Here is a 14,060-nt window from a genome sequence, read left to right as displayed (position 1 = left end):
TGTGTGGTCATGAGGTGTCGATGGGATCAGGTATCAGGCATCAAAGACCCAGAACAAAATCAAACCCAAGATGAATGGGGGATGTGGGGCATAGAGTGGAGACCCAATGCCCATCTGTAGACAATTGGACATCCCCTACAGAGGGGTCAAAGGGAAGAGATGAGCCAGTCAGGGTGCAGTATAGCACCGATGAAACACACAACTTTCCTCTAGTTCTTTGGTGCTTCCTTCCCCCCACTATCATGACCTCAATTCTACTTTACAAATTGGATTAGACCAGAACATGCACATGCTACAGATAAGAGCCCGCAACACAGGGAATCAGGATAGATAAACCCCCCAGGGCCAACAATGAAGTAGAGATACTAGGAGGATTAGGGGAGAGTGGGGGGTATCAATCACAAGGGTCAACCTATAACTCCCTCTAAGGGGGATGAACAACTGAAAAGTGGGTGAGGGGTGATGGAGGATGATGTAAGATATGGCAATAATAATCTTTAACTTATCAAGGGTTCGAAAGGGAGGGTGGGCAGGGGAGGAAGGGGGAAGAAATGGGGAGCTGATATCAGAGGCTAAAGTGGGGAGAGAATGCTTTGAAAATGATGATGGCGGCATATGTGCAAATGTGCTTGACACACTGGAGGAATGTATGGATTGTGCTAAGATGTAAATAAACAGTCTATTCTGTGGGGGGGAAAAGCCCCCAATAAAATGATTAAAAAAGAAGAAAATTCATGTTTTATTCGATAAGCAGTGAGAAGCTGTTAAATGTTTGGGGACCCTAGATCTCCTTCTTCTTTCTTTGGCTTTCACCCCTCCCTTCTCACTTTCTCCCCTTTCTCCCAAGCCCCCATTTTCCTTTCCACAGCTGTGACAGATACAAGTGAATTGCATTTTCTCATATTCTTTGTTCTTATAGCAACTCACACATAGACACAGGATAAAACTACATTGCATGTTTCAAAAAAAAAGGTGGAAAAGAAGGGTTTGTTTTGTGTTGTTTTTGTAAAAGAGCAAAGATAGAAACAGAACCCAAGTCCCAAATTTATCCCTCAAATTTTTTCTAGTCTTGCTCTGCGGGGCTCAGTGCATCCCAACAGCAGAGTCTCCATGTCTTATGCTATTCGTATTTCAGCGTGGCTGTGGTTAGTGCTATCCGTGTTGGTTTCCACTTATAGCCACCCCGGGTCCTGCGCCACCCCACGCGTGTTCTTGTAGCTGAGCCATTGCTGCAGCCACGGTGGAGGCCCTTCCGCTTTCTCCCTGCTGCCCATACACTTTACCAAGCAGGACGTCCTCCTCCAGGGACTGGTCTTTCTGACACCTGTCCAAGCATGTGACACGGAGTCTTGGTATCTTACCTCGAAGGAGCAGTCTGTCTGTACTTTTTTGGCTATAGTAAAGGCATTTGCTTTGAATCAGATGGGATAAAAAAATGTTTGTTTTTAATGCTTTCTCAGTTCAACAGCCATATTACCCGAGGTGATTGGTAGAGATCATTGCAAGGATGTTAAATCATCATTAATGAATGGAGTACATAAAAGGGATTTCCTGAGAAAAATCTCCCCATAGCAAGATCATGAGTTAATTCTATTAGGAAGACTCTTACCACTATTAACATGTCTAAAGTTATAACAAATGTTTACGAAACATGCTCGTAATATATAATTTCAAAAGTTAGATATAATTCTTTTACAAAGATAATTGAAGTTAGAAGATACAAAATACACACAGGAGATCCCTTTGCAGAGGGGTCTCGGGGAGGTGATGATGTAATAACGATAAGAAATACAACTTTCCTCTAATTCCTAAATATTTCCTCCCGGCTCCCACTACCATGACTCGAATTTTACCTTGCAAGTCTGGCTAGACCAGAGGATGTACACTGGTACAGATAGGAACTGAAAATACAGGGAATCCAGGGCGGATGAGCCCTACAGGACCAGTGGTGTGAGTGGCGAAACAGGGAGGGTAAAGGGAGAGTGGGTAGGAAAGAGGGAACCGATTACAAGGAACTATATGTGACCTCCTCCCTGGGGGACGGACAACAGAAAAGTGGGTGAAGGGAGACGTCGGACAGGGCAAGATATGACAAAATACCAATTTATAAACTATCAAGGGCTCATGAGGGAGGGGGGAGCGGGGAGGGAGGGAAAAAATGAGGACCTAATGTCGGGGGTTTAAGTGGAGAGAAAATGTTTTGAGAATGATGTACAAATGCGCTTTACACAATTGATGTGTGTATGGACTGCGATAACAGTTGTATGAGCCCCTAATAAAATGTTTAAAAAAAAATCAGACAATGAAAACAAAACAAACAAAAAACCCCAAAATACACACATATGAATTTGAGATTTTATACTTTTTGCATTAAAAAACTGGCAGTTTGAGGGGAAAAAAATCACAAATATTTACTTTTTGACAACTGTGATGGTGAGTCCATGTCGTAAAACCCAAAGATTTATACAGCACAAAGAATGAGTCTTCATGTACACTATGGACTGTAGTTAATAATCATATATTGATACTGGTTCAGTAATTGCAACAAATACACCAAAGGAATGCGAGATGCTATTAATGGGGAAAACTGTGGGTGGCGGTGAGGGAGCGAGGGTCTAGGGCATGGATCACTCATTCACTGCCATCAAGCCGATGCTGGCTCACAGCCACCCGATACAGCAGCGTACAACTGGTTCTGTGGGTTTCTGAGACGGGAACTTTAAGGGAGTAGACAACGTCATCTTTCTTTCAAGGAGGAGCTGGTGACTGGGAACTCCCCAGTGAGTAACCACTACACCACCAGGGCCACCTCCTGGATGTGAAGAGGTATGTGGAAGTCTGTGTACTATTTGCCCAATTATTCTGTGCATCTAAAAACCACAAAAGTACATTTAATCATTCAATTTTTTGTAAAGAATCCTAAAAGCAAAAGGTTCTAATTCCAAAGGTAACATATAAGGTAACTTTATCATATAAGAGTGATTTCAAACAGATTAATATATGGAAAACATAAAGTTTATTATTATTTACCCTTCACTACCACTCCCCTTGAGCTTGACATCGCTTTGGGTTCAGGGCAAGTAGATTCTGTTTGTAAACACACAAGCATACGCCACCAAAAGTCATCTACTAATACTTACATTTCCCTTTGTACACTGGAGATACTGGTCTACAAGCCTTCTGAGAAACACCGTGTCAATTATTTTCTTACAGTTTCCAAGATGCATGTCTTCCAAGGTTTGGGCCTTACTGGTTTTACTTAATGGAGCTATCTCTGAGGCTTCTAAGATGCTTTGGGACAAGAATAAATCGTGTGTCCCCCTACTTCCACAAGCAAGTAACAGGGCTGTCACCTCTCTTCTTCTTCTTGCTGGTTTTTGTTTGAAGGTTATGGGCAAGTTTTAGCTCCATAGACAAGGATGGAAATGCAGGTCTGACAAGTAACATCAATATCAGGACTAAAGGTCCCAGGACTACACACCACTGTAGAGGAAAATACATGCACACATTATCACCTTTCAGTTCGTGGTATTTTATACCAATAGTACAAAGCTGTCTTTGCTATAACTTCTTGTCTATGCCTGTGTTAGACTTAGTCATGTCCAACCGGTAAGTTGTGGGAGGGGCGGGTTACTTGTGAGTTTCAGATTTTGTAGTCTGATGATTTTAAAAACAGAGAAAGTTAACATGCTAACTTTTTTTCTTTAGCATCAGCCATCCTTTGAGTACCCTGTTTATGAATTTCTACTTCATGTTCTGTTTTCTGGGTTAGAACACTCTTTTTCTTTTTCAAAGTATAGGAGCTTAAATCAGAACTTTATAAAACCTTTTTGTATTATAGTATGTTAGGAAGAATTCACAGATATATGAAAAATATATATTTAGAAATGTGGGGCTTTGAATTATTGTTCTTCTTTAGCTAAAAGTGATGGATTTTTTTTGTAAGAGCATCACTGTAGAAATTCAATTTAATTACCCTAAGTGGATTGCTCATCCATGACACTGACTACATCATCTAAATAGCTAGATATTTATAATTACCGCAACAGCTAGCACAATTGCTGTGCACAGCTTCGTTTTTCCCAAAGCCCGGACGACAGCTGTCCAGACGTATCACTTGGAAACTGTGGTCTATAAAATGCATCGCGGGTAGAGTTTTATTAAAGTCATGGTAGAAAATATATGCTTGGCTCCGGAAAAATTCTTCGATCCGATCTCTTGCCTAAGATTTAAAAATACCAGAGAGAAGTCCAGTCACTAAGCCATGAACCAAACCTCTCTTGTCAATAGCAATGAAGTGTCTTAAAAAAGCACGGCAGGCTTTTCACGGCACTACTGAAACGCAGCCTGCCCTGGACCATGTCGATTACTGGCAATTCACATCCACAATGACTAAGAAAAATGAAACAGATCAAAACAAAAAACTAGCTTTGAATGATTTGCAACACACCTATTTCACATGTAGATAAGTGGGAGTTTATTAATTCTAAACGCACATATTGCTCCAGAAAAAAGAGCCAGGTAAAATAGAAACCTAGAATTTTTTTCTAATCAGCATTTAAAACTAATCACATAAATTGTGAAAGGAGTTTTCAGACCATGCTCTCCCCCCATCCCCCAGATCATGTTCTGAACCTTTGAGAATAGCAGAAGAGAGAGCGAATATGCAAATATGACGACCACCACAAATCTGGACGAGCCAATTTTAGAAGAATCATGAGCTTAACCTAGGGTGACACGATGGGGATATTCTTCACCCTGTTGTTCAACCGTCATTTGGGGAACAAAGTGTACGAATTTATCTTTCTACCATAAATGTACTACATAATATTAATCGGAGAGTAAGTCCCCAGGCTTTGAACTCTTGACAACTCACGCTTGTCCTTTCCTGGTACACTTGAAACCAGCTCCTATGTGCGACAAGTTCCGCAGCACCAGCACCTTCACTTTCTGCAATACGCTTTGAATCCGACAAAGAGCGTCCAGCCTGCCCTCCACTGAAGCAGTGGTTCTCAACCTTCCTCATGCTGTGATCCTTTCATACAGCTTCTCATATGGTGGCGACACCACCCCCCCAACCGCACAATTATTTTCGTTGCTACTTCATCACTGTCATGTTGTTACTGTTATGAATCGGGGTACCCCTGTGAAAGGGTCATTTGACCCCCAAAGGGGTCGCGACCCACAGATTGAGAACTGCTGCACTAAAGGAAGCCTAAGTAAGAATTGCGTGCACCTGTTCCAACTTGCATACAAACTCTACTTCCAAGGTGCATTCAGGAACGAACCTCTTTCAAAACCCAGGGCCAGCCTGTATGTATAAAGGAGCCCTCGAAGTGCTGTGGGGCTGAGCACCAGGTTGCTAAGGGCAAGGTCAGCCGTACCAACTGGAGCAGCTCTGCAGAACGTGGAAGTGTTCCTTGGAAACCCTGAACGAGCAATTCTGCTCTACAAGGTGGCTGAGTCAGAAGCAACTCCTGGCAGTGGGCTTTCTAAAAGCACATACCTTTAGTTTAAAAGGCTGAAACCAAATTCCAACAATACTAGTTTTTTTGTCTTTTGTTTTTAATAAAGAACACTTGGAACCCAGGACAGATGAACCCCTCAGGACTGGTGGTGAGAGTGGCGATACTAGGAGAGTCAGGGGAAGGTGGGGTAGAAACGGGGATCTACGTACAACTCCCTCCCTGGGGGACGGACAACAGGAAAGTGGGTGAAGAGTGACGTCAGGCGGTGTAAGAAGGACAAAATAATAATAATTTATAAATTATCAAGGGTTCGTGAGGGAGGGGCGATGGTGAGGGAGGGGAAAAATGAGGAGCTGATACCAAGGGCTCAAGTAGAAAGCAAATGTTTTGAGAATGATGATGGCAACAAATGTGCAAATGTGCTTGACACAATGGATGGATGTATTGTGATAAGAGTTGTACAAGCCCCCAATAAAATGATTTAAAAAAAAACCCAATTTATTAAACACTTGCTTAGAAATACCTTTGTTATTGACAAATACCATTTAGAGAAATGGGTTTTTAAAAGATTAACTGAAGTACTGGTACTTATTTTTTTAGATTTACAGTACTCTTTTTGGGGGGCTTAACTCGTTTTATTTCTTTTCTAACAGTTTTATTGGCACTTCATCGACCTATCATACGATTCAGTAGCTCCATCCTACAGAGATGAGTTGACCAATCTTTACCACAGTCAATTTCACAGCATTCTGTTCTTCCTTGTCCTCACTGTTATTCGTGTAAAAAAAGTTTTTTTTTCGATTTTGGCAAAAACATACACAACATTCAACAACTTCTACATGTATAATTCAGTGCCATTGATTATACTCTTTCTGCTGTACAATCATTATTGATAGCCATTTCCAAATTGTTCCACCACCGTTAAAATAAACTCATTGCCCCCTACGCAAACTCTTTCTCTTTCACCCATGGTCACCATAGGTCACGTTTGGTCTCTTTTTTTGTCAGTACTTCTTGGTATAACATTCACATGTCATACACTTCCACAGTCAAATCACTTTTAAAAAGTTGTAATATAGATCATCACAATCCGTTCTAATGCTTTCTCCCCTTTCCACATTCATTGATTGCTCCCCAGTCTCCCCCCCACCCACCCTTTACCTATCTTTAGTGACTATTCAAACATATTCCCCGTGCATTGGCATTCTTACCTGGAGGACATTACGATTAGTGATGTCTTCACAGTCAAGGGTGTGGTTGCATGCAGCTTTCCACCCTGGTGCAAAGGGATTGACTGGAAAGAGAATGAGAGGGCCACAGAGTCTGCAACTTCCTCGATGTCTCGGGAAAGTTGTGTGCATGCAGTTAATTGATCTAATCCTGTCACGAGTAAGGTGCAAACATTCTTTCAATATACATTATGATTTCACTCCATCTGGGGGCTAATGGAAGTAACTACAACTCTGTGAAATAAACACAATCCGGTTGGGTTCTCCCTTTTATTAAGTTCTCAAAACCACAACTCAGAAATTCTATGAGAAATTGCAAGCGAAATATTAGCTGCGCAGTTAAAACCTGTAACACGATGCTGGCTTCTAAGAGATAAGCAAGACTATATTATACTGGAACATAAACTGTGTGCTGATTTTTAAAGCCATAACCAGGCGAAGACCAACAATGTAGTTAGTCTTACAAACATTTCAGGCCTATGATATAAAGGTCTCTCACATTGATATGCTAACTAATTTGTAATAGAGCACAGTCTCAAAAAGTATAGAAATACTTATAGAATCTTGCCTTACCTTGAAAGGTTATGAAGAGTTCGTGCATGAGGCCGTGTTTGGGGATTTTGACGTGGTGGCACTTATAGGACGGTTCTATGATATGGCATGTCAAATCGGAGATTAGATTGTCCAAGATCTTCTTCAGCACGCTAAAGAGCAGGTCATTAGATCTCCCTGCGCAAGACTTTGCGGTGAAGCGCACGGCCATCTGATAGGAATAATCGGGCTCCCGATAGGCTTCCAGGAAAATAAATAAAAATAAAAACGAGTGTGCCGAGCATAATTTCTTCTATCAATTTAAAAATAACATATTGCATCAAATCTTATCAAGCTTGCAAATCACCATAGAATGTTACTTATCTAATAACATGCCTCATCTATTTATCTTTGTGAAAAATAGGAAACTATGTAATTTTAACAAAAATATTCCTGCCCCCTGATGTGGTTTTATCTACTTAGAACAAACGGAGAGCTGGCTCCTGTAGGTGGCTCTGTAGATCAAGTGATAGTGTCCAAAGGAAAAAAACTTTGGAGGGGGGTCTTCACTTATAGCAAGTGTTATGGCTCTCAGCAAAGTCCCGTGAAAGAGACAATCCCCGTGCTTTCATAAAATCTACATGGCCTATTAAACATTGGCGGCCTGGTGGTGCGGAGGTCAAGCCCTAGGCTGCCAACTGAAAGGTGCCAGTTCAGAGACAAACAGAAGCCCTCTGGGCTGTCCTAGTCTGTCCTGCAGGGCCTCTCTGAGTCAAAACTGACTCCTAGGCTATGGGTTTGGGTTTCTGATTTTCTTAGCATTACCTGACAAAGCTGTGACGAAATAGACAGTACTTGCCTATCTAGACACAGGGGACTGAAAGAGGATTGTTCAGGATGAACTGCCTTGGCTAAGCACTAGGCAGCACATATCCTAAAATTGGAATGATACAGAGAAGATTAGCAAGGATGACATGCAAATTCATGAAGCACTCCATATTTTTAATTTATCAAGGGGTCACTAGGTGGGAGGGGGAAAGGAGGGAACAAAGAGGAGCTGATACCAAGGGCTTAAATAGACAGCAAATGTTTAGAAAATGATGGTGGCAACATATGTACCAATATGCTCGAGACAATCGATGTATGGAATGTTACAAGCGCTGTAAGAGCCTCCAATAAAACGATTCAAAACAGAACAGAACAGAACTAGGCTGCTAACCAAAAGGTCAGCGGCCCCAACCCACCAGCTGCTCCATGGAAGAAAGAGGTGGTCTTTGTCTCCCGCGGAGCTCTACAGCCCGGGGAACTCTGTGGGGCAGCGCCACTCTGCCTGCGGGGTCATTATGCGTTGGAACACCCGTACTACTCCGTAAGGCAAAATGCGGTTTTCTAGACCCGAGGCCCTTTCACAAATGAAGGAGTCATACGTTTAATTTTGATCCAAGCGAAATGCACCAAGTCAAATGTTTACGTTCTTACCAAACATCACAAATTCGTATGTCTTCGTCACAGCTTTCTCTGCTTGCGTCTCCGCTTTGACAGACTTGTAGGAGAAAGTGCACGTGTACGGTCCAGAAAAGGACTCCAGGAAGTCACTTATCATCAGCTTGCCTGTGTTCGTCAGGTTTACTCGGCTGCTTTCTGAACAGAAACAGCAAAGCAGGGGGCTATGGAGCCATTCAAACATTAGTTGTACACATAAGGCTGTGACAAAACAAGAATACATTAACGGAGGGCTCTCATTTCAAGAATCTAACACACATTCAGTGGCCGTGTTACTAGATAGAAAATCATGACATGAAGTATACTTTTGAAAGACGCATACATTGCTTGTCTTGCATTCATTTCTTGGCATCTAGTTTTGACTGTTGATGTCAGTAATTCAGAAAATGAATTCAGAAAACGCGCTGATAGTACTATCCAGCGTCTTCACATAAAGTACAAAGCCATTAATAGTGCTTATATTTCAAGACACTCTTCTAGCATCATGGAAAATTACCTGTTAGACTCCTCGTCTACTACAAGAATGATAGGTTTTTAGAAAAACCTTGCACTGATACAGCGCTGAGAAGTAGGTAAAACAATCATGTCTCTTCTTGTCAAAGGAGAAAATAAGGCCCAGACCAAGATGCAACATGATTTGTCTTAACATGGAGCAAGTGAAAGTACAGCTAAAATTTAAGTTTCTATTTGATCTCTCCAATCTCTAAGGTGAGTTTTAAATATTCACACGGTTAAATATTACTTTCAAAAATCTAAAAATTACCTTCTAATTTATTATTATTAGGTCCAATCCATACATAGGTGGGGTCCACTGTTTCTTTTTCAGCATGTTTAAAATCCATGCAGACAAGGACTGGGCTATTTTGATGTAATTTTACATATATTTTCCCTGTGACAAAATAAAATGAGGTATAAGCTACATGATGATGTATAGTGAAATTAAATTAATGCACTTCCCAGTCCCACCATTGCTCCTAGATCCTATTTTACAAAGCCAGCTAAATCATTATCACTTAGGATAGCTTGAAGATTTTTTTTTTTTGAGCCCTGGTGGTGTTGTGGTTCTGCATTGGCCTGAGATCCAAATGGTTGGCAGTTCAAAGCCACCAATAGCTCTGCTGGATAAAGACTGTGCTTTCTACTCTCATTAAGTTACAGTCTTGGAAACCCAAGGGGGCTCACTCTGAGTCAGCATTGACTCCATGTCAGTGGGTATGGTTTTGGGAAGTTATTTTTGCTTCTCATAGTGAGTTTTAAAGAGTGCTAGAGAACATGCCATTTTTCTTCTGTTTGCTGTGATACTTATTTCTATTTTGCTTGTACAAATAGTACGTGATACACTTATATGTTTAAGTTAATGCATTGATTCAGAACTCATTTTTTTAAGGTCAGTGGAATCAATTTAAAGTCAGAAAAGGGCTTGGGTTTGTTGGTTGCAAAATCATTTCAAAGATGATCATTGTCGACGCTATGGGGACATTGATATTTCACTATACATTTCCTCTGTTGAAAACAACAATCAAGGCTCTGTGGGAGCTACTAGAAGGTTTTAGTCCTTTTCTGCAAGTCCCTATTCTGTTTGGGATTTGCGGGAGCAGGAATGGGGAATCGGCCTCATGGTTGTAAGTGGTGGTGAGGTCGCTGCAGTCTGCCGGAGCCAGTCCAGTGCCACGGGCAGATTTTAAATCGATGCCATCGAATCAAGCCGGACACACGGTGACCCTATGGGCGAGAGTGGAACTGCTCCTGTGGGAGTAGATAGCCTCCTCTTTCTCCCTCGGAGAAGCTAGTGGGTTCGAACTGCTAACCTTGCAGTTAGCAGCCCAACGCGCATCCCTGCGGTCACCACTGTACAGCGCCCTGGCGGCACAGCTGTAACCACTGGGCATTGGGCTGCTCATCACGAAGTCGGCGGTTCGGAGCCAGCAGCCACTCCACGGGAAAGACAACCCTTCCACTGGAGCAGGGCGGGGTCTGCCGCGCCATCCGCCAGGCGCGGGCTCAGAGTTCTCCCGGCGCCCGGCCGGCCGAGGGGCTGCTTTTCCTAGGGAGCGTTTGACTCGAGTGGTCAGCGACATCTGGACGAGGAACCCTTCCAGGTAATAAGGGGAGGGGCAAGGGCGTTCCCGACGGAGCGGCTCCCAGCCCTGGAAACCACCGCTCTCATCACGGCCTCCCACGCGGGAAGGCAGCCAGGAAACCTCTGCACGGAACCCCAGCTCCTTACGAGCCGCCGCGTGGCCTAGGCAAGGGGCGACATCTAGGTAGAGGGGTCGCTGCACGGGTGACCAGAGGCAACCTCGCTCGACGGCCCAGGGTACAGGTGTGTGCAAAACACGTTCGCTCTCCTTCCCCGGGCGGGAGGAACGTTGGCAAGTCCGGGGCACCCCCGGCTCTTCCGGTAGGCTCGGCGAGAGAAGAGGTGCTCATTACCTGGGTGTCCTGGCCTGCCATAAATGAATCCTTTCGTATTTTGTAAGGAAAAACGCTGCCATGCAACTGCGGAGGAAAGAAACCACTAAGTGAGAGGCCGGGCTCCGAGGGGGCGGGGCTCCGAGGGGGCGTGGCGAGGCGAGGCGGGGCGGGGCGAAGCGGAGGAGGAAGGAGCCGGAGCCGCGGGAGGGGCCGCTGTGTGCCTGTGAACAGACCCCCACCTCCGGTGAGCCACCAGAGCACCGCGGAGAGCAGGACCCAAGCTCGCATTGTGGCTCAGGGGCTAGCGTCGCGGGAGGCGTCGAGGGATGGGCGCCTTCCTCCCTCAGCCCCGACCCAACGCCTCCCCATTTCTCCACAGAGCCGAGCGAACTGCCGGGCTCAGCTCCACTACCGTCCGTCGCTACCTTGGGAGCGGACGGCGCGGAGAGCGCATGCGTACCCGAGGGGGTGGGCTCGCGCGCAGGGGCGGGGCCTGGGCCTCGGGGAGGGGCGGGGCCGCACGGGGCGGGGCTCGGACTGGCCATAGAAAAGTGCGCGGGAAGCGAGAGCCCCGCCCACTCGCGGGCGAGCGGCCGTCGTCGTGCAGCCGCTTCACGCCTCCCGCCTGGCGCCATTTTCCTGGGTTCTTGGCACTTTGCTTCTGGGCGCATCCTTAGTTGTTCCTACAGGAGCCGGAGCAGGAATGGGAAATCACCCAGCACGTCGTGTTTCAGGCATCCGAACGAGGAATACCACGGGTCCCAAATGGGGGGTGGGGCAGCCCGATGTGCTTAGGCTGGAGGCGAAGAGTGAGCATTTCCTGCGCACGTAAAGCCGAGGTTTAATGAACCCTGCTTCGAAATTTTCTACGGCTTTCTTCTCATGAACTCTGCCCGAAATGGCTCCGTAGTTTTAAAACGCCCATACCCAGTTTTTGCCTGACAACTCTACGTACAAAGGCAAGAATCTGAGGACGCACGCTCGATTGGCGCCTCCAGGTCTTCCCACTCCAGAGCAACGGGCTCGCCCTTCTCAAGTTCAAATGCAAGACACTGTGGAGGAGACCCTCCAGGCAGAATATTATCGATGATTGTGAAGTGAGCTTGCTTGAAAGGATGGGCCCGATGAAAAGAGAAGACCCTTTTCCTGTAGAGATGGATGACCAGAGCTAAGATCAGAAAGCTCCCAGACAGGTCGCCATGGCCCTAACGGGCTGTCTGGTTCTTAGCAAAGGGACCCTCCGTTGGGGTTATGAGTAGTACAGTGAATCGAGGACTCCGGTTCAGACAAGGCTAACCTAGAATGATTATTTGGGGTGAGATCAAGGGTTTTCAGTTTTAGTTCCTTTGAACCGAGTCAGTACTTGGACTCTGAGATGGTCCAGGAGAAGCCTTTGTCAGTGATTTCATTTTCAGTCATTGTTAACTTGATTGATTGGGCAGAAGCCTTGAGATGTGATTCAGTGAGTCAGATCCATCCACCGTGGGCTACTGTGGCTAGATTCATGGTTCAGTTTCAACTGTTCTCTTCTGAAGGTGCTGATAATGAGGACACATTTGGGCTCTATCTACCATGCTCTTAGAAGCCCCTCACTCCAGTTTTACTCAAAGGATGTTATAAGTCCACAGTGGGTTTCATTAACATCCTAGTTACTATTAGCAATGAATCCTTGTAAGTCTTGTGTGATAACCTTCAAATCCTATAAGAGACTTGACCAGCTGACTAGAAGCTGTCTGTTCAAAGTAGATATCCTGTTAACCATCTACTTTTTAAAAATAAACTTTTAGACAGTTTTAGATTTACAGAAAAATACCAAGAAGACAGAGGCTTCTCATAAACCTCAGATTCAGTTTTCTCTGTTACTGGCATGTTACCTTAATATGGTATGAATCTGACAGTAATGAGCCCATGTGCATTATTAATAACTCAAATGTCCTTAGTTTTTACCTGATGTCCTTTTGTGTGTTTCAGAATCCCACCAAAGACGCCACATTACACATAGTCACGTCCCCTGGGCTACTCTTGATCATTTCTCAGTCTCTTTTTGCTTCTTTTAAGTGAATCTCCAGATGCTTCTTGTATCCGATGACCTCAACAATTTTGAGTAGTGCCGGTCAGGTATTTTGTAGAATGCCTTTCTATTGGAATTTGCGATTCCCCCCTCCGCCAATTACACTACGGGTATGATTTTTTTTGAAGGAAGACCACAAAGTGCCCATTTGTATCACATCTTCTCAAGGAGTCCACACTAGCAACATACATCCGTGTTGATGTGAACATTGACCACCTGGCTGAGGTGGTCTTTGTTAGGTTTCTCCCCTGTAAAGTTACTCCTCCCCCACTCCTCCATTCTTACTCTGTATATGCCACATATTTAAGGGGTGGGGAGTTCCCATACCCACTTTTCTACCCATCTACTTAAACAAACAAACCTGTCTCCATAAGCGTCACTCCCTTGAGTCTGAAATACTCAATACCGAATGAAATATTTACAGAGTAGTGGCACGTTGTTATTTCTTTATAAAGACCACTGTAACGGATGAGGACGGACGTTCTTCAAACTTTCTACTCACCAAGTAGCTAGCTATTCATCCTCACACCATCCCTGTGAGATTTTACAGTTCCTCTTCTGCTGCTTTTGATGTGCTATTTTTGTTTTTAGAAACGAACAAACAACAAATTTCCCCTTTCAGTGCTAAAATTAGATGGAATGTTTAGAGTTTTTCTCCAACATTGCTATGATGTGACAGAACTCCAACCTGAACAAGCGATGGAGATGCTACCGTGTCACCATGGTCTTCCAGCAAAGCCTGTGCCATCTGTTCACATGCTGGGGAAATGTTGATCTCCTCTATCAAAGCATTATTTATCATGCACTACAATTCATAACTGTTAACGTGCACGTGTATGTGCT

At 44.3% G+C, this 14,060-nt stretch overlaps 1 protein-coding gene and 1 pseudogene across 1 annotated transcript; one reads left to right on the top strand and one right to left on the bottom strand.

Annotated features, from left to right (window-relative positions):
• Window positions 1-3,038: 3,038 nt before the first annotated feature.
• ZPBP2 (zona pellucida binding protein 2) lies at window positions 3,039-9,573 on the bottom strand. Its single transcript, XM_004707124.2, has 6 exons — window positions 9,495-9,573; window positions 8,708-8,869; window positions 7,271-7,489; window positions 6,680-6,762; window positions 4,042-4,222; window positions 3,039-3,483 (listed from the first exon to the last, which is right to left on the bottom strand). The coding sequence occupies exons 1-6, from the start codon at window positions 9,571-9,573 to the stop codon at window positions 3,389-3,391; spliced, it is 819 nt and encodes a 272-aa protein (XP_004707181.2). The 3' UTR covers window positions 3,039-3,388.
• LOC115872918 lies at window positions 8,144-8,232 on the top strand (annotated as a pseudogene).
• Window positions 9,574-14,060: the final 4,487 nt, after the last annotated feature.

This window comes from Echinops telfairi, unplaced genomic scaffold, assembly GCF_000313985.2.
Source record: "Echinops telfairi isolate 266 unplaced genomic scaffold, ASM31398v2 ScPeMD7_7458;HRSCAF=8496, whole genome shotgun sequence".
Classification (NCBI taxonomy): Eukaryota; Metazoa; Chordata; class Mammalia; order Afrosoricida; family Tenrecidae; genus Echinops; species Echinops telfairi.
The sequence above is the reverse complement of the archived record's forward strand: the minus strand, read 5'-3'. Positions and strand labels throughout refer to the sequence as shown.

Excerpts from the sequence above, each read along its gene's own strand:
- ZPBP2 (XM_004707124.2), bottom strand. The coding sequence starts at position 9,573 with ATGGATTTTAAACATGCTGAAAAAGAAACAGTGGACCCCACCTATGTA. Across the intron at positions 8,870-9,494 it reads TAATAATAATAAATTAGAAG|AAAGCAGCCGAGTAAACCTG; the intron begins GTAATTTTTAGA and ends GTTTCTGTTCAG. Across the intron at positions 7,490-8,707 it reads ATACGAATTTGTGATGTTTG|CCTATCGGGAGCCCGATTAT; the intron begins GTAAGAACGTAA and ends TTTTCCTGGAAG.